At 36.8% G+C, this 27,452-nt stretch overlaps 1 protein-coding gene across 2 annotated transcripts in view; it reads right to left on the bottom strand.

The window, feature by feature from the left end:
• Positions 1 to 1,914: 1,914 nt before the first annotated feature.
• Positions 1,915 to 27,452, bottom strand: part of SLC7A11 (solute carrier family 7 member 11) — a 76,910-nt gene continuing 51,372 nt past the window's right edge. Inside the window, exons 7-12 of one of the 2 annotated variants that reach the window (XM_081333348.1) lie at positions 13,918 to 14,041; positions 13,650 to 13,753; positions 10,712 to 10,808; positions 9,017 to 9,166; positions 6,485 to 6,662; positions 1,915 to 2,574 (exon numbers count right to left, since the gene is read on the bottom strand). In XM_081333348.1, coding sequence (XP_081189474.1) covers positions 2,507 to 2,574; positions 6,485 to 6,662; positions 9,017 to 9,166; positions 10,712 to 10,808; positions 13,650 to 13,753; positions 13,918 to 14,041 — 721 coding nt within the window. In that variant the 3' untranslated portion in view covers positions 1,915 to 2,506. The remainder of the gene's footprint in view (positions 2,575 to 6,484; positions 6,663 to 9,016; positions 9,167 to 10,711; positions 10,809 to 13,649; positions 13,754 to 13,917; positions 14,042 to 27,452) is intronic. The other variant, XM_081333349.1, reaches the window with a different exon arrangement.

The raw sequence follows: 27,452 nt of genomic DNA, 5'->3' as shown, positions 1-27,452 counted from the left end.
GACATTGAATAGAATGTTATCAACAACAGTAAAGTTGCATTGAACAACTTCCTGTTTCAAATATTAAAGCAAAGAAAGGAAAAGACAAAAGAGCCAGCCAGAATCATTGAGATGTGCAGCTTTAGAAACTGAATAAATAAAAAAATGCAGCAAAATTAAGTGAAAACTGGCCAGGTTTACAGATGATGTCAAGCCGTTGCTTGCTTAATCATGATTTGTTAACTAAAAAAAATTGGGCTCACAAAAACACTAAGCTATAAGCTAATGTATACATTTATAGGCTATAAGAAGCACTAGTGGCACAATGGTTAAAGTGCAATATTGCAGGAAAACTCTGCCCACAGCCTAGAGTTCAATCCTGATGGTGCTCAAGTTGACTCAGCCAGCCATTCTTCCAAAAATGGTGACATTATAAACCAGAGAGTGTATATAAGCCTAAATGAGATTGCTATTGCTAATATACCAACAATAGAACATTTGCATAATATTTTAAACAAACCACACCAAACCAGGATGGCTTAGTGTATTGAAAGCACAGCATTGTTGTCTCTATGTCAAACTTGTGATAACCTTGTGATATTGCAAACTTATTTTTAACTTCTTCCCCATTAAAAAAAAGTGTTTGACTGTGGAACACAGTAATTTAAGACTGCTTCAGATGTCCGTAATTAAGATTTTAGTTTCTGGAAACAATTCAAGGTTTTTCAAATGCTAAAGAACTAAAGCTTAGTTCCAGACATGGTGGCGCAGTGGCTTAATGACACTGGAAAAGGTGGCCAGAGATGGTTTTCATTCCAGCAGTTCGAGACCAGCTCCATGAGGGGAGGTGACTTCCTACCGCTTGCTCCCCGGCTCCTACCCACCCTGCAGTTCAAAAGCATGCAGTATTGTAAGTAGATAAATGGGTAACACTTTGGTGGGGAAATCCTAGCTGCGTTCGTGTGTGTAGAAAGTGGAAGCTGGTGCTAGACCTGGACACAAGGCAAACACATAAGACCAGCAAAGGAGCCCAGAAGAGCCAACAACCTGAGTGCTGCTAATCAGCTGGTGTACACTAGTTTGCCCCCTGCAGTGCACCAGGAATAGGCACACAAGTGTTGAACAGAATAAACTTGCAATTTAGGCTGTCAGGACTGCATTGTTTCTAGCATTTGTAGATTTCTCTGACATTGTATGCCATACACTAAATAATAATAATAACTGGAGCTTTGATAGGTAATATATAGTTAGGACTGAATAGCACTAGATAACAGCAATGAATGTATTCTGAAGGAAATAATGTATTTCTTCAACAGAAAAAGGGAGATTGCCTATATCTGCAATGGTTGATTTAAAAGTACCATCAAAAAAATGCTTCCATGATAGATACACAGTACTTAGGACTACCAGTTAGAAAATATAGAAATCTTCCATTTCAAATATTTTTGTGGAAAAAATAATAGAAAAGCAGAGGAAAAACACAAAAGCCATAAACTTTTTACAGTACCTAAGTAGAAGATATTGTATCTCCTTGCCTGTATCTGTAAAACAGATAATAGTAACTGTATCATGAAAGCTGGAGTAGATAACGTAGTGTCCAGATTTTTGAAATAAAATATTTACAATCCCTTATCATTTGCCAGAATGGTTAATGTGAGTTTTAATACAAAACACCCAGCCCAAACCATATGGCTTTTCCTTGATCAAATGCTGATATGGAAGCTCCTCAAATGAATGGTGTATTTATGTTGATTTGCAATAACAAGGTAGTAACAGGGGAACCTCAAATAAATAATGAATTTATGCTGATTTGCAATAAAGAGACAGTAAAATGGAGCAAATCTACCTACATCACCTCAGATGGAAGTTACTTTTGTTATAAAGTATTGACAAAGAATGCTCTTTTACCTATCATATCTATTTTCTTTGGGTCTCATAACAATTCAACAGTCCTAACCACAACTGAGTAGAGGGAAAAGAGAGTTGTTTTAAATGCAATAGTGTTTCCAATGAACCATAAAAGTGTTGCTTTAAAAAAAATGGAATAATTTTGTATTAATACAGTTCTTTTACTGTTGTCTTACATCAGGTCCAGCAGGGAAAATATAATCCATTGTAATATTTCTAGCTATCATGAACATTTTTAAAACAAATGTTCTTAGTAAATATCAGTATGAAAAAATGGACATTTTATACATTTAAAATATTGGAAATACCATATCAACTCCATTTACAAAGCAGAAGATAAGCACTATTTTACAACAGTTTTAAAACAGTTGCCTACAAAACAGTTGGTACAGTATCAAATAACATTTTTATGTATATGTACACACATACATCCATAACAATTCCATTTAAAGTTTTCATCAAGTATCAGGTTAAATCTGATGCCCCAATATAACTTTTCCAAGTTTTCCAGTAAAACTTTTTTAAAAGCCATTTTGGCAAAAAAAAAAAAATTCATTGTTCATTCAATCAATGAAGAACTTAATGTTTGTCTAACAATGCAAATTCTTCTAGCTGAAGATCACAAATCTGGCTTCTCTTCTGTTGGAACAACTTCTAAGATTATTTGCAATGCTGATGTCATGTTGTCTGTGAAAGAACAAAATATGAGAGAGTCTGTTCATGTTTACTCAGATGTAAGTTCAAATAGGTTTGTTTTTTTCCAGAACATTTGGAATAGGACTATAGACACAGAGAGAGAGATGATAGAGACATAGAATTTAAATGAAGCAGCTGACATTTTGATTCAACTCCAAAGTGTGTGTTGCACAAAATGGATAGAAAAACACTCTGGTGATTCATTTTTTTAAGAATTCGAATCTTATTAACCTTTTTTAAGGAGATAGCCTTTACAAAGTAATACAAAAATAAAAATAAATTAAAAATAAGTTTAAAACCTAACCTGGCAAATGCTTACTCTCAATAGTAAGCATTAGATGTATTGCAATTATAATTACCTATTCCTGCTAGATTTGTTTGGTATAGTGTCTTTGGACCATTTGCTTTCTCTCATTTTAAACTACCACATAGGATTGTTCTTAGAATAAAAACTACTATTGTCCCTATATGCTATTTGAAGTTCCTTATAGGAAAAATAAGATGTAAATGTAAACAAATAAATTTAAATAAAATAAAAACTGTTATTGAAATTTAGGGCAGAACTTCCTACTCTACCTGTCTAATAGCTCCCCTCTGTTCCCTAAAATCAGATTTTTACATGCATTCACTAGAAATCCAGTGAGAACAACCATTTAAGGGTGCTAAGATGTTTCAATATATTTCAGTTACCAACATATTCATTTGGCACCCTTGAAAAGCATTAGTTTTAAAGTTGAAATAAATTTATTTATATTGCAATTATATTGAATGTGTGAATGTCCCATTAAACTAGTTCATATACCTTCTTCCTTACTTGAAACCATTTAATTTATTCCTGAAAACTACTTTTTAGAAAAATCAGGAAACCTTTTTGATCAAATTATATTTGCATAGAGAAGGGATTGATGACTATCCATATTTAAGTAACATGTCTTAAGATCAAAACTACCGATGCCTTAAGAAGGAACAAAGAGCTATGGTTACCTTCATATAGTGTTATTCAGTGCTTTTTTTGTAAAAGAAAAAGGTTCTGGAACTCACACATGTCATACAACCTGCCTTGCCTACCCTACAAGGTTCCATCCAAAAAAGGTGCCGGAACTCCGTTCTGAGCATTCTATGACAAAAAAAGCCCTGGTGTTATTGATATCCACGAAAAAAACATATTGCTGTCTCCTTAACAAAATAATTAATATTGGAATGCCAAAGATGCTATCCATGAGTTGGAAGCATAGCATTCTAATTACGAACTATTTTGTATATTGAATTTAAAAGGGATTTTCAGAGTCTATATGTTTTATTTATGGTATTTATATTTTTTCTTGCCAGGAAACAATAATAGTCACAGTGTTCAAAAAATCACTGCATTGTTACCAAGATCAGAAATCTCAAAAGTATAATGTTTTTTAGTTAAATGAAATGGTTCAACACTGGCATCCTGTGGCCATACAGATTTATGAAACCACACTCAACAGATTATGGAATAGTATCTATCTGATGAAAGAATAAAATACAAAGGCTCTTCTAAGGCAGAGAGAACTAACTACAGAATCCTATAGACATAAGGTTAGATAAATAACAGTGCTTCCCAACACACAAGTTTGTTTTATATTTGTTATGTTTATAGCAATTCTTTGAAGAAAACAATACTTGTAAATATTTTATAAGTATTTTATCTACATATCTATATATAAGTAGATAAATAAAGCTAGGAGGATATTTTGACTATCACACAGTAATTTATTTTATTGTAGATATTGAAAATATTAAAAAGATGAAACTTTACATATTATATATTTATACATAGTAATTTTATGCATTGATATTAATTGGTAACCATCTTTTAATCACCATTTTTGGATATCTGGTAAATATTCCATTTCACATTCTTGAAAAATAGCCCATTAGCCTGTACAGCCCTTCACACACACACACACACACACACACACACACACACACGTGCAAAAACACCATTGCAGAGATTTTTCTTTCTGCAAAAGCAGCAGCAACTGTGTGTTAAAGCATAGCTAATTAAAATTAATTGCAGCTACATTAAGGGATTTCTTTTTAGAAAAATCACAGGTAGTGGGGTTTTCATTAGGACTGCAACACATAGAAAGGAATGATATGGATTATATGTTCATACCCATTATAACTCTGACATTGTTCCCCAGGCCAAAATTAGCTTTGTGGTGTAAAAGATTCCTAATGGTCTCAGCTGAAAATGTTTCCTAAAATTAATTGAAATGCTGAGATTTTCACAGGAATTTCTATTAAAAAGATAGGGCCATTAGCCCTTCAAGCCCAACATCCTCTTCTGTGCAAGAGTACAAATTAAAGGATCCCTGACCAAAGATTACCTGGCTCCTGCCTGAACACAGGTAAAGGTATTTATACCTTTCTTGGAAACTGGTTGTATAATACTGACATTCTGTTCCTTAAAAAGTCTTTCTAATATTCAACCAGCATCTGTGCTCAACAACTTAAACATAATGCCATATCTTGCACCAAAGAGGTGTTGACCTAAGAGTAGAGAGAGAGTTTCAAAATAACTCAGATGTATCTGCTAGGTTTCAGTTACAACCAAAGTGGTCCTACGCTGCTTTCTGGTGTCAGTAATATATAAAACACAAGAATATATACTAAAATAGTCTCCTATCACTGATGGTATTATCATGGAACTAAGAGTCCAAAAAAATTAGTATATACTTATAGATTGTCTATGTCTTTCCTGCCAATCTTTGGCAACCAAGGTCATTATTGTTTATAAAATCCAGTGCACTGCATAAAAATTACATTGGACTAATTCCAATAGTGGGATTGAACTCCATAAGATCTGATACTACCTGTAATAGCTATCTGTACCTGATGAATCACAGTAAGGCTGAAATCATTTGTACATTAGTTCCAGGTGGCCAATAATACATAAAACCACTGATATTAATTCAAAAGTCAATTATTGTATTAACAGGCAGAAAAGAGATTGTGACTTCAATGAGATAAAGTCATAAATGTGAGAAAATGTCTACTGGTTTCTTCTCTACAATTCATATAAAAATAATGTACTGCAGTATACTCAAAAATCTCCATACATTTAGTTGTCATATTATAATCTCTAATATAGTTGAAAAAAGACATTATATTTGAGAAAGTGCAGGAGAAAATATTCCATTGCATGCTTACAGGAAAGTATACCTACCAAATGAATTACCTCCTTTCCCAACAAACATAAGGAATTACCAACCAGCATTCATATGCCATTTGACAGGCCCACATGAAGATGGTTTTATAGTCATAGGACAATTAGAGAGCCACTTTTTATGGAAAGGGGATTAGAAAGTAGAATGCAGTTGTGTTCCAAATTATAAATTGTGTGAGATGAGTTCTATTATTTATCTCATTAAACTAACGCAACAGTACATCAGATTAAGAAAGATAATAAATTATGTAACATGAGAATAGTAAAGGTATGAAAAAATTATATGCTCTAAATTTATTCATTTTTTAATGAAAATAAGATTAATAATAAGAATTACCTTGAGGTAAGATGGGCAGCCTATTGATTTTATAAATAAATACATAAATAAAAATACAAAAAAATCAACTTTGCTCAACATTCAGCTGCCTGCAATTAGTGCAGGTTCGCATCCCACCAGGCTGAAGGTTGACTCAGCCTTCCATCCTTCCGAGGTAGGTAAAATGAGGACCCAGATTGTTGGGGGCAATTAAGCTGACTTTGTAATAATGCCGCTTGGGTGTGTGTGTGAAAGCCCTAATAAGCAGGCATATACATAGAATGAAGGCTACTGCTAAGCTTGTAAGCCGCCCTGAGTCTTCGGAGAAGGGCAGGATATCAATGGAATAAAAATAAAAATAAATAAATAAAAAAACATTCACTCACCTAAAAATCTCCTAAAACATGTTGGCTTCTTGTCCCATATAATGAAGAGATAGTAAGCAGGGATACCTGTCATTGTAATTACGAAACCAATGCCAGTATTTACCGGATCAGCATAAAGTGACAGTGCAACCATGAAGAGACAGGTGAAGGAAAACAGAGCAGGAATAAAAAGTGGTACCTGAAAAACATTCCAAACAATTACTATTATAACCTAAACTTGGCTGTTAAATGTCATTAATATTTAATATTCCATGACAATTAATATATAGTGATACTCTATAACTTTGAAAAAAAATGGATATTCAGAAAAACCAATGGAAGTGGCTATTAAAAGAAAAAGAAACTAAATGCATTTTTATTCAATATGCATCAAGGTGGTGAATTAATTAGTAAAAAGTTCTACACCATTGTCAGTTTTCTCAGTGGAATAAAGTATTTGATCTGGTTAAAAATCAGAGGATGTCTTTAAACCGGTGAAAGTTTTATGTAAACTAATACCTTCAAAGCTATGCTGGCTATCAACTGTTGAATACAATTCAAGGTATTTGTGGTCATCTATAAAGTCTTCCATGATATAGGGTCTGGATATTTGCAAGATCATCTCTTTTCAATTGTCTATTTAAGACCTGTCTGAGTTGACATGCTCTGGATCGCTTTAATAAAGCAATGTCATCTCATGTGAATTGGAGAATTCTTTGTAGTTACATTTGCCTTTTGGAACAGCATCTCCCCTGAAATTCACATGCCTTTGAGCTTGCTGTCTTTCAAGAGGGCATTTCAGACCAAGGTCTTCACACAGAGACTGGACTAGACAATGTGTGGCACCACGAATTGCTATATAATTGTAATTTTATGTGTTGTATACTTTTTTTTCCTTTATAGTGCAGTTCTTTAATAATGTTGTTTTGGAATGAATGTAAGTCACTCACAGTCATTTATGGTTGGACAGTCTTAGAAATTGGTTAAATAAAAAAAATAAATAAAAGGGGGTTGTATCAATTCATGAAGACCAGTTTTGACATTGGCTATTAGTTTTGAGACTCTGTGTTATCTCTACACCCAAAGCAACAAGTTCAAAGGTACAGTAGAAACAACAGTGGAAGAGAGGTTGCATCTGTGTCTTGCTCGCATATACCACAAAGGCATCTGCACTATGAAAAACTAAATGCTTAGTGTCATACATTAAGGCTAATAATATGTTCTCACAAATCTGTGCAGACTTACATTGAAAGGCTTGTATAAGTTTCTTTTCCTAGCACTTTTTCACTTTGCTATTCTACTATTAAATGATAATAAACAAGCAGTGGCAATCAGAATATAATATTTTAGAATTATCTATTTGAATTAGTCTTACAATCAAACAAGATTTTCAGGCTATGGTCTATGATTTAAAACTTTTCACTATGTATTGATTAGCTTCCTAGCTCCCCCAAATCACTATATAATCAGGTAGAAGACTGCCAAATTAAATGGCATTTTAGAAATAAATAACAAGTTCTGATAGCAAGATGTACTTATAATGTTCCATAGTTCTTTATTCACAGAAATAAAAATATTTTAAAATTTTAAAAAAACTGGAATATATTTTAAAATAAAGAAAAACCTACAATATCTAATTAAACACTTCAGTTTTCAAGAATGATGTAGTGTTCATTACTGGCAAAACAAAGGCAATTTTTTTAGATTTTATTTTAGATTTTTTTCCTGCCTTTATTATTTTTATAAATAATTCAAGGCAGCAAACATACCTAATACTTCTTCCTCCTCTTATTTTCCTCACAACAACCACCCAGTAAGGTGAGTTGGACTGACAAAGTGACATTGGCCCAAAATCACCAAGCCGGCATTCATGCCCATGGCAGGACTCATACTCTCTTGGCTTCTAGTCTGGTTCCATAACCACTTACACCATTAACAATAAGGTCCCAATGAAGTGTTGAAATAAAACTAAAATAAAATTAAAGGAAAAATAATTTCTGTATCATGGCACAATATAAAACAATGAGCAAGATATTACTGTATCAAGTAATATCGAGGAAAATATGTTCTTTGACTGGAAGGACTAGAAACTGTATTCTTTAACCAACACTTAAATCATTTAAGGTCTAGCTGTGATACCTAATCCCTAAAAGCAGAAGCTGAGAATCAATTCAGACAACTGCCGTATGACACAATGACTGAAATACTGTTAATAGTTTTTAACAATTCCTCATAAGTTTGAGGCTACATAAGTATGCGGCTACATTTGCTACTAAACCTGTTTGGCTCCCAAACTTGCTTACTACAATAGTTGTGTTGGACACTGTTGAAGACAAGAAAATAGCCTGCTATAGGACTGGTGGCGTAATACCATCTTGTTTGGGGCTGTTCCTAAGCAAGGCCTCAGGAGATATTTTCAAAGAACTGATAAATTCATATGAATGTATGAGCAACCAGAAATAATGATGTTTTCATTAGGTGATCTGTTTTTAAAGACAGAGCTTGAGTTGAACAAAACCTGTTTATGGAAAACAGTCATGTAACCATGGTTACCTTGAAAGGACGAGGCATATCAGGACGTTTATATCTGAGATAGATCATCCCAGCAACTGCCAATCCTATAAAAAGCCATCTTGCAAAACTGAGGAAGTTCAAGAGGCTTTCGAGATCACTGGTGAAGAGCATGATCATAGTGAGAGGGTGCTGAAAAATAATTTAAAAATAAAAAAAGCTTCATTGGTGCACAAGTTGTTGCTTATTACAATGTATTGGATCCACCATAAGCTACGTTGAATTTTCTCCCCCCTTACTAAAAAAAATCAGCTAATCCACTTTTTGAGACTATTTTAGTAGTTCTAACATTTTCTCCAAAATCATTGCCACAGAAAAATATTATACACTAGATAATTGGTACCGTATCCAAAACAACTTGATCTAGAGATGACTTCCCCAAGAGAAGAGCATTAGCAGTATCACTGAACTTGATCCAATCATCCCAAAGGAGACTGGCTGAGTATGAATGCAGCCCATGCATGGTGAAGCTCATACTGTCCAGGACTCCATCCAATTCCTCAGAATCCATGAAATAAAATTGATGACAGATAAGATTGTAAGATTCTGTCATTGTCATGTCTCTTATCCTGCCATATGGAGTCCAAACCTCAATAAATTTGACCATTGTTATTAATGGAAAGTTGCCAAATTTTTCAGTGGCTTATTGATTGCTCTTGTTTGTCACCTACTAATATGGAGTAAATCACACTGAAAGGACTGCTGAGACACAGACGACTGATGCAAAGGACAGAAATGTTTACAGCCCTAATCACCACAATATAAACTTGGATGTGAGCTTGTACCCAAGTTTATTTCTGATCTCTCTCCACCGACTTGCAATGAATAATTAATTTTCTAATATTATACTGTTTCTACAATGACATGCCATACAGTGGATATAAGAACATCTGACCCTGTTCTGTTCAGTCAATTTACTCTCTCTTTATACAGTCATGAAAGATGATGTTTGTGCTGCAACCAGATTAACTTATACATATAAGTGCTTGTTAAATTGACCAAAACTTTTATAAAAGATTAGGGCTATCCAGCTTGACAGGACTTTTGCATTGTTCTTGGATCTGATAGTTGTGACAGTGAGAAAGCAGTATGTATTCCTCCACTTATCGAATTGCAAGTTCTGTAGTACATTTTCATTGTTCATCAATAAAACTGTGATCCTTTCTCCAACATGACACCTCATTTCAGCATTGCAGATTGGTGATATAAATAAGGTAGTTATATACTGTACATATTTATATAAATTACCTAGAATTAGCACTATGAAAGGAGGGCTAGTGCTGTTTATCACTGCTGTTTACATTTTTCTTCAAAATATCTAGAATGTAACTTCAGATCTTCAAAACAGCACATTAGCATATAGCCTGTCTTTAGACTTTCATTGGTCTGCTTCCTATCTAGGAAGAATCATTCCACTGAGAGTTTAACTAATCACTCTCGTTCAACCTTCAAATAAAATACAGCAGTCTGATTTAAGTGCTAGCTTTTGAGAGTTAAGGGCAACTGGCAGAAAGTTCTTGAATACATCATCTCATTATTTATTTTCTATCCCTTCAAACATAGTGAAATGGAAATAAATAACCACATTTCAAGTAGTGTTTAAGTTACATTTGAACGCTTCCGAGCAGGACCATGTTATACAGTCTTGATAAAGAGCCATTTGTTTATATGATTTACCAAAACAATGACAGCTGGCAGAGGAGTGTGCTTGCGAACATGAATCATGGAAAGAATTTCTGGAAGGTGACCCTCACGGGATGCAACGTAGAACATCCTGATGGGAAAATGAATTTGGACAGCTTTTAAAGATGCTCATTACCAAGATTAATTGAAGTAGTTCACCAGAGATGCAGAATACATTCAAAGTTATCCTCAATAGTACTATTTGTCTCTATGCAATACAAGCATCAGAAGCTGAATTAAATAATTTAAGAAAGCGAATTTAGAAGCTTGGGGAAAAAACCTTCTAAAACCTATCTTGAAGCTACATTTTTGCCAGCATTCAAAAATAGGAACAGTTGAGCACTGCTTTATTTTACCTTTAGTGAAGTACTACCAGGCAATGGGAACAATAACAAATCTATTTTAAATGGGAATTGTGCAATAACATACATTGTTCTACAGATTTCATTCATTTTAGTATTATATTGTGCTCAGTGGCAGCTGAACCAGAAGGACAAGTATAATATTCTCTCTGTATTTATTCAATTATTAGACTAGACCAGGGGTCGGCAACCTGAAACAGTGAAAGAGCCACTCGGAACCAGTTCTCTCACAAAAGAAAAAAACTGGGAGCTGCAAAGGACGTGCATGCGCACACATGCGCAAAACAACAGGCTTGATTGACAGAACAGTGGAGCCTAAGGCGAGACATGCAGCCGCCCTGCCCCCTCTGCTCTCATTCACTCGCCTTTGCTTGGAAAAGCTTATCTCGCTCTCATTCACTCATGTTTTGTTTGCAAAAGCTTCTCTCTCGCTCTCTCATTACCTCACCTTTGCTCTAAAAAGCCTCTTTCACGCTCTCATTCACTTACACTGCTCAAAAAATGTTTCTCTCTCACTCTCATTCACTCACCAACTCAAAAGGCCAGCCACGGCACCTCCATTGACTTCCATGGGGACACTTGGCAATTAAAAACCACTCCTGCTACTCCTTCTACTGCTAACTTTTTCACTTGGTGCTTGGTTCCGATTTAACCTGAGAATCCCCAGATGTCACTGCTGGGGGTGGAGGAGGCTGCCCAGATTCAGCCTTAGCAGAAGCCAACGACAGTAGCGGTGGAGTCGGCGGCGAGAGAGAGATGCTGGAGTTCTGCCACATCTCCGTCAGCCTCCGCCTCCCCCTCAGAAACAAATCCCCGTGCTGGCTCTCATGGCAGCAGTGAGCCCCAAGGAGCAGGCAATCGCTCCACCGCAGGCGGCTGCTCTTGGAGCGGTCCAGTGCAGTCTCCTTATCTTTGTTTCAGATTGCTTTCTGCATTTGGAATGAAATTTGGTGACATGAAATTCGGTGTTTCTCCACGCCCGCTGATCAGTGGGCGTGGAGAAATGCCCATTCCCTCTGCTGAGCCGTCCCAGTTGCTTGTGTTGCAAAAGGCAAGAATTTGGAAAGAAGACACAAGATTCAGCATTTCTCTGCACACGCTGATCAGCGGGCGTGGAGAAATGCCCATTCCCTCTGCTAAGCCATCCCAGTTACTTCCCTGGAGCACCTCCATATCTCGCAAGGGCGCACAGGGAATCCGCGTTTCTCCACGTGCACTGATGGGTGCGGAGAAACGCCCATTCCTTCTGCTGAGCCATCCCAGTTGCTTGTGTTGCAGAAGGCAAGCATTACAGTTTCCCTCTCTCGAGTCTTCATCCCAAATGCAGAAAGCAAGCTGAAACAAAGAGAGGGAGACTGTAAGGAGCGTGAGATCAGCACGTGCGGAGAAACACCAAATCTTGAGTCTTCATTCCAAATGCTTGCCTTTTGCAACGCAAGCAACTGGAACAGCTCAGCAGAGGGAATGGGCATTTCTCCGCGCCCGCTGATCAGCGCGTGTGGAGAAATGCAGATTCCCTGTGCGCCCTTGCAAGATATGGAGGTGCTCCAGGGAAGTAACTGGGATGGCTCAGCAGAGGGAATGGGCGTTTCTCCGTGCCCGCTGATCAGCGTGCGGGGAGAAATGCTGAATCTCGTGTCTTCATTCCAAATGCTTGCCTTCTGCAACGCAAGCAACTTGGACGGCTCAAAAGAGGGAATGGGCATTTCTCCGCACCTGCTGATCAGCGCGTGTGGAGAAACGCGGATTCCCTGTGCGCAAGATATGGAGGTGCTCCAGGGAAGTAACTGGGATGGCTCAGCAGAGGGAATGGGCGTATCTCCATGCCCGCTGATGAGCGGGCGTGGAGAAACACCAAATCTTGTGTCTTCATTCCAAATGCAGAAAGCAAACTGAAACAAAGAGAAGGAGACTGCACTGGGCCGCCCCAACAGCAGCCGCCGCCGCTGGAACGATTGCCTGCTCCTTGGGGATCACTGCTGCCATGACAGCCAGCATGGGGATTTGTTTCTGTGGTGGAGGTGGAGGCTGACGGAGATGCGGCAGACCTCCAGCATCTCTCTCTTGCCGCCGCCTCCACTGCTAATGTCATTGGCTTCTGCTAAGGCCGAACATGGGCAGACTCCTCCAGCCCTAGCACTGACCGACCCCACTCACTGACCAACCCACTCACCTTTCCAGCAGTCCTCCTGTCTCTTCCTTTGCTGCTGCCATGTGCAGTCTGAGGAAGAAAAGAGGGTTGTGGGCAGTCCCACAAACCAAAGAACTTCAACCAATCAATTCAAGCTTCGCAAGTTTTTTTTTCATGAGAAGTTTGAATTGATTGGTTGAACGTTTTTAGTCCCAGTTTGTTTTTGCTTTTTTGGACTGCACATGGCAGAGGACTGGGGGCCGCAGGAGATGGCTGAAAGAGCCGCATGCGGCTCCGGAGCCGCGGGTTGCCGACCCGTGGACTAGACCATGAAGAAATAAATCTAGTAAGTATGCATGTGTGTGCATGGATATACAGTATATTTCTGTTTCATTCACTTTTATTTTTATTTTATTTTATTTGCTGAAGAATAACTTACCTTGAAACTGCAAATATACCACCATTCATAGATCCAAAGCAAGAAAGTGCAACAAAAATAGGAACAGCTAAGGAAAAATTTCCCAGTAGACGTTCAGCAAAGGTCTAAGAAAAGAACAGAAAAAAAATTACACACACACACACACACACACACACAATATTAAAATATAGATCCTAGAAATGTAGTTCTTCCCTTATAATCAAAGGATTTAATTTCAATATATTATAATGTTCTCTAATTTCCTACGTGAATTTTTACCACAACTTACCACTGCCACTGCTTTGGAGATTAGCATATCCTGAGGGCTGAGAGTTGTAAAATAGGCCACATTAGTTAAGACATAGCCAACTGTGACAATAACCATTGATGTGCAAATGGCAAGTGGCACATTTCTGAAAAACAGAAAGAAATTGAGCATAATCCATCTGCACATAAAATAAAAGCAATTTGGTTAGGAAATATATTTGATTCATGCTGTATCATTTTCACTGATCTTGTTACATGAAACCTGATTGCTTACAACATTATACTGAAGGTCAAATTAACTTATTTCTGTGTTATAAATAACTGCTAACTGGGTAAATTGCAAACAGTAAGCAAATTCTTTCCCCATTCTGTTTGCAAAATCTGAAACATGATGCTTTCTTTCCTTACTCTACCCTTACTCTAAGACAGCCCATGAGCAGGATGCGTCATATAGAGGCCATGCCCACAAGGCTTCGCAAAGACAAAAAATGTTGTGATATATCACAATACATCATGTGACATGATAGAATTTGACACCAGTGCTTTAAGAAAAAGAACTATTTTAGGCAAAAATTGTAAGCAAGCTTTATTAGCCAAGGCATTCACTATTCAAACAGTGATGCTGAAAGTTGCACTTATTCTCATCTCGTTCTAATTTACAGTTGCATAGAAATTGTTTGAGCCAGTGGGATATACTATATTCTGAGCCATTCTGGACAATTATCATGCAATTGTAACTTAACTTATATTTTGAGATCAAAGTGGATCCCTGGATTTTCTTAGGCAATTCATTATCTGGCAAAACAATGATGGATAGAAATCTAGATAATCCAAGATAGATTGTCACCACAAATCTGAATATAAACTATTCAAACAAGGAATTACAATTTGACAAGTCCAAATAGATATCACAATATATTATTATTTTAAGATACAAAAGAGAATGTAACTAGGAATGTTTCCAAACAAATTGATTCCTAGCTTCTTATTTTTGAAATGAAGACATGAATAAATTTATTAAATTAAGTTCATATATGAATTTTTTGAAAGAAGGCTAAAAATGTTAAAGAAGCATTTTTAGACATAACTCAACATGCCCCATTTGAATGATTCAGGAGAGCAAGAGCGACATTTTAAAAACAGGGTGAAATCAATCAAGCATTAGATGTTTTCTTCAGTTTGATCTTGCAATTCACCAAATTCTCAGTCAGTGTTTTCTTGCCTCATAGAATATTTCGGGTTTTATATTTCATACACACCTGGTTGGAGAGGGTCACCCTACCAAATCATGTAATTAAAATTTAATGACTACAATTTACACCACAAGAGCTAGTCTTGGATAATAGCATAATTACACATATTAGAATTCTTAAATTACAGACTGAGAAAGCAGAAAAAGCAAATGTTGTATCACCTTATTTGTCCTAACTGGTTATTTTTCGCTTCTTCATCCAACTTGCTATAATAAAATTCTAGCTAAATCCAGGGCTTTTTTTCTAAAAAAAAAAAAAAAGTGCCGGAACGCTCATCTTGGCGGGCGCAGGAGGCGGGGGGGCACTGCTGCAGTCACGGGCATGAGGGGTGTTGGTGGCGGGTTGCCCCCCAGGGCCGGAGCCAGTGTTGCTGGTTCAGTGGGAGCAGCGGGCCCTGCTCTATATGCTGGGGCTGCGCGGGGCAGACAGCAGAGGCGTGGCGGGCCAAGCGAGGCAAGGCGGCCACTTAGGCACGCAGGGCGAGGCGACGGTGGCGCAGATCCAGCACTGGGTAGGCCACCAGCCTGGCTGACATGGGTGAGCATAAGGAAGGAGTGCACATGGACTCCGCAGAACCCACCTCCCACTCCTTGTCCTCTCTTACTTACCTAGTTGAGATGGTGGAGTTGGGCAGCAGGGAGGGATGAAAACTTCCTGCCAACTCACCTTCACTGCAGACAACTTGCCAGTGCAACGTTTGCTGGCTGGGTCTTTTGGCATGCTCAGCAGCAATTCCTACTGGCTTTTGAGTAGCATAGCTTGTGGGAGGGAGGGAGTAGCATAGCTTGTGCAAAAGCCTTTTTTGTGCAAAAAAGGTGCTGGAACGCGATTCAGAGTGTTCAATGAGAAAAAAAGCCCTGCTTTTATGTTTTAATCTTATGATTTTAAATATATATTTTTTTCTATTTTAAGTTGCCCCAAACCTCACCATGTGGATTGCATACAAATATTATATAATCGGTAAATAAAGGTAGAACATATGTTAAATATACATCAAATGATAATATGCTTACATACAAAGTGAATTCTTGCTCAATGACAGACCAAGGAGTTAACTCGGAAAGGCAAGAGGAAAATCTAGAAGAGGTCTGTGCAACTTGTAGAAGGGAAAGGCCCACATTGATAAATTAAAAATCTTTGTGGTCTGCAAGGGAATGCTGGTGGGCTAATCAATGATTTGGTGACTAGAGGAGCATCTACAGTGTTGGAGCTCATGGTCATGGTAAGCCATGGGGACACTAGGCAACATGACTTTTAGGGCAGTGGTGGTGGTTTTATTACTTTTTTTTTAAAAAAAAGTCTGTGCTCTGTCCAAGGGTGCTTGGCAGGCTGCATGTACAGGCCTGGCCTAGAATTTATTTTGGAGCATTCAACTATCTAGAGCAGGCATGTCAAACTCATTTTGTTTGAGGCAACTTCTTATAAAAGAATTACCATTAATTTGTTTTAATAAAATAATTTAAACCAAATTTTCACTTGATTTCAAATTAAATGAATTATATTGGTTGACTATTTATTTATTTATTTATTTATTTATTTATTTATTTATTTATTTATTTATTTATTTATTTATTTATTTATTTATTTATTTATTTATTGAATTTATATACCGCCCTATTCCCGAAGGACTCAGGGCGGTTCACAGGGCAAGTTTAAAACAATACAAAAAGAGAGAATAAAATTAAATTAAATTAATACAAGCCCACAAAATTAAGATAACATTAAAATTGAAAATTAAAATTAATTTAATTTAGTTTAATTTAATATGTTTAATTTTTTTTAGTACAATTGCCAAATGCAATAAACTGCTTTTAGGTATATGTTACTGGAAGGAAAAAGTAATTCCTGCTGCGTTACTGATCCCAGAGAAGCATTTGTATGTATGCAGGTATCCTTAGAGTGCCATAGTTATGGATGAGAAATATTGGTTGCAAAGTTGGCATTTCTGGATGTAATACAGATATTATTTTTGTTTCTTTGCATGTTTGATATTTTTAAAAAGGCATATGCTACTGACTACATTTATGCACATTGTTGTTCTTAGCTGCGAAGTCGTGTCCGACCCATCGCGACCCTATGGACAACGTTCCTCCAGGCCTTCCTGTCCTCTACCATCTTCTGGAGTCCATTTAAGCTCACGCCAACTGCTTCAGTGACTCCATCCAGCCACCTCATTCTCTGTCGTCCCCTTCTTCTCTTGCCCTCCACCTTTCCCAGCATTAGGCTCTTCTCCAGTGAGTCCTTCCTTCTCATTAGGTGGCCAAAGTATTTGAGTTTTAGCTTCAGGATCTGGCCTTCTAAAGAGCAGTCAGGGTTGAACTCCTCTAGGACTGACCGGTTTCATCGCCTTGCAGTCCAACGGACGTGCAGGAGTCTTCTCCAGCACCATAGTTCAAAGGCTTCAATTCTTTGGCGCTCAGCCTTTTTTATGGTCCAGCTTTCACTGCCATACATTGCAACTGGGAAGACCATAGCCTTGACTATACGCACTTTTGTTGACAGGGTGATGTCTCTGCTTTTTAGTGTGCTGTCTAGATTTGCCATGGCTTTCCTCCCCAGGAGCAAGCGTCTTTTAATTTCTTGGCTACAGTCCCCATCTGCGGTGATCTTGGAGCCCAGGAAAATAAAATCTGTCACTACCTCTATTTCTTCCCAATCTATTTGCCAGGAATTGAGAGGGCCGGATGCCATGATCTTGGTTTTCTTAATGTTAAGTTTCAGCCCAACTTTTGCACTCTCCTTCTTCACCTGCAACAAGAGGCTCTTTAGTTCTTCTTCACTTTCTGCCATTACAGTGGTATCATCTACATATCTTAGGTTGTTAATATTTCTTCCGGCAATCTTAATTCCAACTTTTGATTTATCTAGCCCTGCCTTTCTCATGATGTGCTCTGCATATAAGTTAAACAGGCAGGGTGACAGTATACAGCCTTGCCGGACTCCTTTCCCAATTTTGAACCAATCAGTGGTTCCGTGTCCAGTTCTCACTGTTGCTTCTTGGCCCACATATAGGTTTCTCAAGAGACAAATAAGATTGTCTGGTACGCCAGTCTCTTTAAGAACTTGCCACAGTTTGTTATGATCCACACAATCAAAGGCTTTAGCATAGTCAATGAAGCAGAAGTAGATATTTTTCTGGAACTCTCTAGCTTTCTCCATGATCCAGCATATGTTGGCAATTTGACCTCTAGTTCCTCTGTCTCTTCGAAATCCTCCCTGTACTTCTGGTAGTTCTCGATCCACATACTGCTGGAGTCTAGCTTGTAGGATTTTAAGCATAACTTTATTAGCATGACAAATGAGTGCAATGGTGCGATAGTTTGAACATTCTTTGGCACTGCCTTTCTTTGGAATTGGAATGTAAACTGATCTTTTCCAGTCCTGTGGCCACTGTTGAGTTTTCCAAATTTGCTGGCAAATTGAGTGTAGCACTTTTACTGCATCGTCTTTTAAGATTTTGAATAGCTCAGCTGGAATACTGTCACCTCCACTAGCTTTGTTGTTGCTCAGCTTTTCTAAGGCCCACTTCACTTCACTGTCTGGCTCGAGGTCAGTGACCACCTCATTGTGATTATCATTCTTGTATAGTTCTTCTGTGTAAGTTTGCCACCTCTTCTTAATCTCTTCTGCCTCTGTTAGGTCCCTGCCATTTTGGTCCTTTATCATGCCCATTTTTGCATCTCTCCAATTTTCTTGAAAAGATCTCTGGTCCTCCCTATTCTATTGTTTTCTTCTATTTCTTTGCACTGTTCATTTAAGAAGGCATTCTTATCTCTTCTAGCTATTCTCTGGAATTCTGCATTCAATTGGGCACATCTTTCTTTTTTTCCCTTGCCTTTCGCTTCCCTCCTTTCCTCAGCTATTTGCAAAGCTTCCTCAGACAGCCATTTTGCTTTCTTGCATTTCTTTTTCTTTGGGATGGTTTTGGTTGCTACCCGTTCTACAATGTTGTGAACTTCTGTCCATAGTTCTTCAGGCACTCTGTCTATCAGATCTAATTCCTTAAATCTATTTGTCACCTCTACTGTATATGCAACAGGGATATGATTTAATTCATACCTGACTGGCCTAGTGCTTTCCCTACTTTCTTCAGTTTAAGACTAAACTTTGCAATGAGAAGCTCATGGTCTTTGCCACAGTCAGCTCCTGGTCTTGTTTTTACTGATTGTATAGAGCTTCTCCATGTTTGGCTGCAGAGCATATAGTCAATCTGATTTCTGTGTTGACCATCTGGTGATGTCCATGTGTAGAGCCATCTCTTGGGTTTTTGGAAAAGAGTGTTTGCTATGACCATCGTGTTCTCTTGACAAAATTCTATCAGCCTGTGCCCTGCTTCATTTTGTACTCCAAGGCCAAACTTGCCTGTTATTCCGGTTATCTTTTGGCTTCCTACTTTAGCATTCCAATCCCCCATGATGATAAGGACATCATTTTTTGGTGTTACTTCTATAAGGTGCTGTAGGGTTTCATAGAAGCAGTCAATTTCATCCTCTTCAGCACTGGTGGTTGGAGGATAGACTTGGACTACTGTGATATTGAATGGTTTGCTTTGGATTCGAACTGTGATCATTCTGTCATTTTGAGGATTGTATCCCACTATTGCTTTTCCTACTCTTTTATTGACTATGAAGGCTACTCCATTTCTTCTGAGGGATTCTTTCCCACAGTAGTATACCTGATGGTCATCTGAATTAAATTCACCCATTCCTGTCCATTTTAGTTCGCTGATTCCTAAGATGTCGATGTTCAGCCTTGTCATCTTTTGTTTGACCACGTCCAGCTTGCTTTGATTCATGGATCTTACATTCCAAGTTCCTATGGAGAAAAAATCGGACTTTCCTTTCACCACCAGACACATCCACAGCTGAGCGTCCTTTCGGCTTTGGCCCATTCACTTCATTCTTTCTGGCACTGCTAGTACTAGCCCTCTGCTCTTCCCCAGTAGCATATTGGATGCCTTCTGACCTGAGGGTCTCATCTTCCAGCGTCATATCATTTTGCCTTTTGGTACTGTCCATAGGGTTTTCATGGCAAAGATACTGGAGTGGGTTGCCATTTTCTTCTCCAGTGGATCACGTTTTGTCTGAACTCTCTGCTATGACCTTTCTTTCTTGGGTGGCCCTGCATGGCATAGCTTATAGCTTCATTGAATTATGCAAGCCCCTTCACCACGACAAGGCAGTAATCTATGATGGGATCAATACATATATCAAACTTATAAAAACCATCCTAATTAAGTCATTAACTTTAAGTCATTTCCTCCAGCTTATCTTCATAGAATGAGAACTTTTTCCTCTATTTTCTTCAAGAAATTCTCAAGTCTTCTTAATATCCACGGAAAAGGAATCCCAAACTTGTTCTGCTAAATGTTGTAGGTTACCCTGGAGCACTTCCTTGCAGAATAAAATCTTCTCAGAGATGTCTATCATATCATTTTTTTCTCCAAAGGTTCTTGACCTTGTTTGTATTCATGAAGAAAAACTTGACCTCTTAAAGATTTACTTGACATTCTTGTTACAATTGTGCCGGGAAAGTTATATTCAAAGCATCATAATAAAAGCATTCTTAAGCCTGTATGTATCTGGTATGTCATATTATGCTTACTTGCATTTCCCTTTGAGGATAATAAAAATAATAATGGTAATAATAAATTGTTGCTCAATACTGTCCCTACATACAGCCATGATATCATAAATGAAGTTTCAATAGGACAATTATGTCACTATCATACAGGAAAAATAGTGAAAACTGTAGGAATTCAAAATGCCCTTTGGAAATAACATTGAGAGTCTGGATGAAGAAGATTACTACAAATACCTAGGTATCCTTTAAGCTGACAACATCAAGCACACATAAGTCAAGAAAAAGGTTAGAAGTGAATGCATCATCAAGAGAATAAAGAGGATCTAAAAGTTCAAACTCAGTGGAGGAAATATGATCAAGTCAATTAACACTTGAGCAATTCAGTCATTAGATACACTACTAGAATAGAAAGCTGAACTAAAAGTGCTTGATAGGGGAACCAGAAAAACAATGACAATAAATCATGCCCTTCATCTACATAGTGATGTTAACAGACTCTGCTTACCAAGGAAAATAGGTGGACATAGAATGTTGCAAGTATATCAGAAAAAGAAAAAAAGGTCTTGGAAGAATATCTGAAGGATAGTGAAGACAATGCATTGAAGCTAATATAGCAGGAAGGCTTACTGAGTACTGGAAAAACCAAGCTGGCCTTTATGAAAGACCAAAATGAGAATAGAAGAGAGACAAAGGGACAACAGAAAGGGAAGACAAAGTATTAGTTGGCCAGTACATTAAATTTAAAAAAAGAGACAAAGCAGAAAATATCAAGACCTGGCAATGGCTAAGAACAGGAAAACTGTAGAAAGAGATAGAGGTGCCAATTCTGGTTGCACAAGACCAAGCCTTAAGAACAAATGCATACAAAGCCAGAATTGAGAAGACAGCAACAGACACCATGTGCTGCCTCTGCAAAGATGCTGAAGAAACAGTGGACCACCTGGTTAGCTGCTGCAAAAAGATTGCACAGACTGATTACAAACAACAGCACAAGAAAGTAGCAACAATGATCCATTGGAACATCTGCAAGAAATACCATTTGCCTGCAAACAAGAACTGGAAATACAGAAAATAAATAAGCTAAAATGTTCTGGGACTTTAGAATTCAAACTGACAGGTACCTGCCACATAACAATTTAACAACTGTCAATAAAAAAGAGAAAAAAGACTGGTTAGAGAATGTGGCAGTACTTGGAGATAAAGGTAAAGGTAAAGGTTCCCCCACACATGCGTGCTAGTTGTTTCCAACTCTAGGGGCCGGTGCTCATCTCCGTTTCAAAGCCGCTTGTCTGAGGACGTCTCCGTGGTCATGTGGCCAGCATGACTAGATGCCAATGGCGCACGGAACACTGTTACCTTCCCACCGTAGTGGTCCCTATTTTTCTACTTGCATTTTTATGTGCTTTCGAACTGCTACGTTGGCAGAAGCTGGGACGAGTAACAGGCGCTCACTCTGCTACACGGCTCTCGGGATTCGACCCACCAAACTGCCGACCTTCTGATCGACAAGCTCAGCGTCCTAACCCACTGAGCCACCGCGTCCCCTTGGAGATAGCAGAATACAAAAGAAAGTGCTGGAAGACAAAATACAAAGACCTGCAAATAGAAATAGAAAGTCTGTGGCAAAATAAAGCAAGGGTTAGGGCAATAAGTGTCTTGAGTGCAATCCCAAACAACTGGAGCACCACTTGAACACCACTGGCATTGACAAAAACAACAAAAGTCAATTGCAACAGGCAGCTTTACTCTAAAGAGCTAACAACCTGAGACAATATCTTTAACATCATCCACATCTGCCTATTCCAGGTCCTTTGGAAGGACTTGATACATGGATAAAAATACTGACTCCAGTCTGAAGATCTGGCTGACTATGTGATGAACTATAATAGTAATAATAATAAAAACTAGCAGATACTGTTCATTATCTTGCTGAAAGCTTGGGACTTTCCATGGTCCTAGAAGCCTGCAGCAGAATAAGAGGTTTTTCTGTCTCCCCCCTAGTAAAATTGGCCCCTTAGGAAGCTGCAGTCCATTAGCATGTAAAACCAGCAAGTGTTACTTGTTAGTTTGTGGCTGGCATTGACAAGAGTTCACATAGAGAAAAAAAAAGATCCATATGAAATATCTGGTTTAATGATCCCAGCAATAAGCTATCTGATCCATATCCATTTTTAACTGAAAAGTTAGATTTTTTCCTGTCACTGTGCCACACATAAGCCAACAGTTCAGTTCTTTTGCTATATTGCCATCTAACACTTTAAAACACAGAAACACAATTTCTTTCTCTGAGGCAATAAATTAGGTATTTTGCTATAAATTAATTGGGCACATATAAACTTCATGTATTTATAAGGTTATTGAAATTGAGAAACCCTTTTCTACTGAATGACTTTAAATTAATTATTCATAAAGTCATGTTTGAAAGTGCCCCAAAATACATAGTAAGAAAGAGACCTGCATTTTCTTAATATTAAAAAATGGAGATCTTTTCTAAGCTGTAAAAAAGAAAAAGAAAGGTGATGAGAAGAAAGGTGAGATGTAAAAACAAAAATTCTATACTTGAAGAATGATATATGGAATTCTCTTTATACAAGACAGAAAGACTGAAAAGTTAGCATTATCAAACTGAAAATCCAAGCCAAGAAAAGGTAATTGTTATTTAATTCACTGATTTCAATGGGGTTTGTAATTATTTTCTACTTAAATACACTGAAGTTTCCAAAAGCCTTAATGTGTGCCTCTTTTCTGTAATGATTTCCCCATTTGTTCATTTTTTTACTTATTATTCAAATGTATATGCCACAATTATGTTCATATATGCATTACATATATATTTTTCATATGAGAAATTTATTGAGAAATCATCATAGCCTTATACAATACTTTTTCACGAACAGAACCTCTAGCCTCAATCTTTGTGTCATATATAGCATGATTCTGTTATCCATGCTAAATATCTGCTAGAAATTCCCTACAGATCAACAAATATTAACAGATAAGGACTCCACAATTTAGAAACATATTTGTGTGGTGTGCTTGTCTTATAGAGATACACAAAAGTTGTTGTTCATGTGTAGGAGTTCGTATAAAGTATTAAAGAAAGAAATATCCTGGTTTTTTTGAGATTAGTTGCAAGTTGAATCCCTTTCCTGAATTTGTAATTCATATATGATGATTCAGCTATAACTTAGAAAGCCAAACACACACCAGTAGTATTGTTTCAAAGTACTGCAAGATAGACAACCAATACATTAATAATAAAGTTCCCAAAGTCTGTTATGTAGCATAAACATCTGCCACTTGTCTTTAGGAGATAATAACTCATCAAGAATCACCTCTCACCTGTGTTTGCAAAATATTCTGCATTTTAAGATAATGGAAATATGAAAAAATATAGAAATAATATGTACTACTTTTGTACTTTCATCAATAATGTAAACAACAACTAATTGCAGAAACCTTAAAGTCAACAAGAAGATTAAGAGTTGAAGGAGAACAACTGTTCTGTTGCCTCCATAAAGAATCCCAAGTTGTTGCAGATAATAACCCAATGCTGGTATTACAGCAGAGAAGTTTGAAGCAGGAGCTACTGAAAACAGGAAATACTGATATTATTTCTTTTAATTCAAGAAATAACAAGGCATGTATTATAAGACAAAAAGCCTTATTTCATCTTATAAACTAGAATCGTATTATTTACATAACAGTAGTGCCAACTACTGACATTGGAAAATGTCAGTAGGATGAGATGTCAGTAAAAGAAGCACTTAAGGTTTAAATCAGGCATGTCAAACTGCCGGCCCACGGGCCGGATGCATCATACTGAAACCACGCCCACCCCATTGCCGGCAATGGGGAAAAGGTCACAATACGTTGTGTGACATTACGTGACATCACGAGTTTGACATGCCTGGTTTAAATGAACAAGTGGTCCTTCACGTATCTTAGTTCCAATCTATTAAAAATATAAAGACCATCTATAATGGTTAAACTCTGTTTCTAAGGGTTGTTTACTACTATTTTTATTATTATATGTCATATGCCTATGTTTATATGTGATGTAGTTCTGTAGACTATCTGAATATGTAACATATCTGAGGGAGTCTAAGTAAGTGTAAAAATAAAATAAAAAATATAGTTACTGAAGGTAAAATAGCCCATTTCTAAGCCATTATACCATGCAACACATATGTAAAACAAGTATTAACTTGTTTTAACACTTAGATGTACTATACATTCATAATCCCAGTTAATGTTGAGTAAGTAAATCACTTGGGTAAGTGTCTTTCCTAGGTTTATATGAGGGTTTGGAATACTTCAGCAATATCTGACACCTACTATCAAGCAGGAAGAAAAATGGACTTGCTGGTCTTCTTCTGGTCACCTTAGCCTGTTAATGAAACAGCAGAAAACTGCTGAACTGGATAGATTTGTAATTAAATGGTACAGAACTTTATGGCACCTATATTATTGGCTGTCTATATTTCTTATATGTTTGCTATTTCTAACTCTGCAATATTAATGAAAGACCCCAGAAAATAGCTAAGCCATAGAACCATGTCTTGGCTTAATGTAGACATTGCAGCACCAGCCAAGATGCTACAGAAACTAATGCCATCTATAATTCATCTAAGTCAATCTGTATTTTTTAAATAAATAAATAATAGAAAATTTTCTGACAATATCCAGCTGGAAAATGCTATGATGTATATCACTGCAGATAAATATAAATCAGCTGTTCTAATTTTGTTGGATGCTGAACAGGTCTTTAATACAATCCAAATTATATTTAGGAAGTTTGTTCAAAGAAAATACAGGTTTCCACTGTATTTTTCATTGGATTACAACTTGGTATCTTTACTCAAATCAAATTAAATATTTATTATGTTCATAGACTAACATAGTATCTTCATCAGTAACTACAGTTATAAGAAATGGATTTGTCTCTCAGCCCATCAAAATATAACCAGTAAGTAAAATGGAATAGAAGAATCATCTTGAAGAAGAAGAGATGAAACCAAGATAACGGTCAGAAGAAAAACATTTGCGTCCAAGGCAGAAATGTAGTGCTAGAAAATATCTCATACCTGACCTTCTCTAGTTTTCTTCAAGGTAAAGGAAGGAAGAGGGAGGCACATTCAAACCTGCAAGATTACTTGTTACTATAACCTTATAATAAAAAAATATATACTAGGATTCATAATCTTAGTTTCCCAGTTTGGATCTAACTCAAAAGCCTAGTAATAAAGGTATCCTTTGTCTCTGTTAATTTTCATTTTGGTTTTTCTGTTATTAGCTTCTTTCTTAGAGTGTGTCAAGATACTAAAGGCACTTAATAATGACTATAAATATTTTTATATGCTAATGATATTGTGGCTAATATTGATAATTATGCAATGTCATTATTAAAATTGAGGTTAGATGGTTTATATTAATATTACAGCTAATCTGTTACTTTTGGAATCTATTATATCTATAGTAACTCCGAGATATTAGGATTTACAATATGCACAAACTTTATAAAGGACCTAGGTTTATCCCTTTCTAGAATATACCAAGTATGTTGAATTAAATAGGTGAAATTTTAGTAGATCTAATTCAATGTCCATACCTTCCATTAAGTTTTTGGGGCACAATTAAAATTATCAAACTGAACATTTCCTCAATATTAATGCCATATTATTATAGGAAATCCAATGTAAATTCCAATTAGATGCTTTACACAGATAGGTAACTTAATGAGAACATTTTTATAGCTGACTAAAGCTGACTAAAGCCTTGAGAATAACTCTGGTAAAACTGAGATTACTTTACAATAACAATAACTGCACTCTACAATTTTCAGCTATATCACTAGACTTTTATTTTAACATTTTTAATTAGATTCCTTATTATTATTATTCCTCCTTTTGGGCCCATTTGGAGAACAAGTGTGTAACATGGTTGAGTCTTGACAAATGTGAAGGTCCATAAGAGAGTTTTATTTCCAGCTTTGAAGTTGCAAGGCACTTTTGGTTATTAATAGATAAGCAGATCTTTTAATGCCATATCATCACCTGATAAACTGATGCTGAAGAATAATACAAATGTAAAAACAGTGAAGATGTTTCATTGGAATGCTTGGATTACACAAGGCAACAACATTCTAAATCAATTCATTTTTAATTAAGTTTTCAAGAGACTGTATCTTGTATCTGACTTACTTGCGACATCAGCTTTAAATATATATATAATTGAAACTTGCAATATGGCCCATTTTGTAAATGTCATTCTGTGCCATTCTTGAGGTGGTTAACAGACTAAAATAAGATGCACTCCTCCATGTGTGCATCTCACTCCCTTCCTTCCCATTTTTTTCAATTTTAAATCACTTTTAATGTTGCTATTTATTATTTTAATGTTTCATATCATTGTCTTAACTGATTGTAAGCTGCCTAGAATCCCCTAGATGTGTGGCATATAAGTTTAATAAATAAATAAACAAACTTCCAGATTGCCTTCAATTTTGGGATCTTTATCAAATGTAATTCTTAAATAGAAACCCACAATTCAATTTTATAAGTAAAAAGTAAAATCACAGTATTAACTGTATATTGAATTGTGGAATGAAGAATTGGAATATCTAGTTTTGGAAATAAGTGGATCCAGGTCTTAAGGAATATGAAATAAACATGGAAGTAATTCATCCAATAATATTACTTTGAGTTTATCAAACTCTCAG

This window comes from Vipera berus (genome assembly GCF_964194415.1).
Source record: "Vipera berus genome assembly, chromosome: 7".
NCBI classification, from domain to species: Eukaryota; Metazoa; Chordata; class Lepidosauria; order Squamata; family Viperidae; genus Vipera; species Vipera berus.
This window is presented reverse-complemented; position numbering and strand designations above follow the sequence as displayed.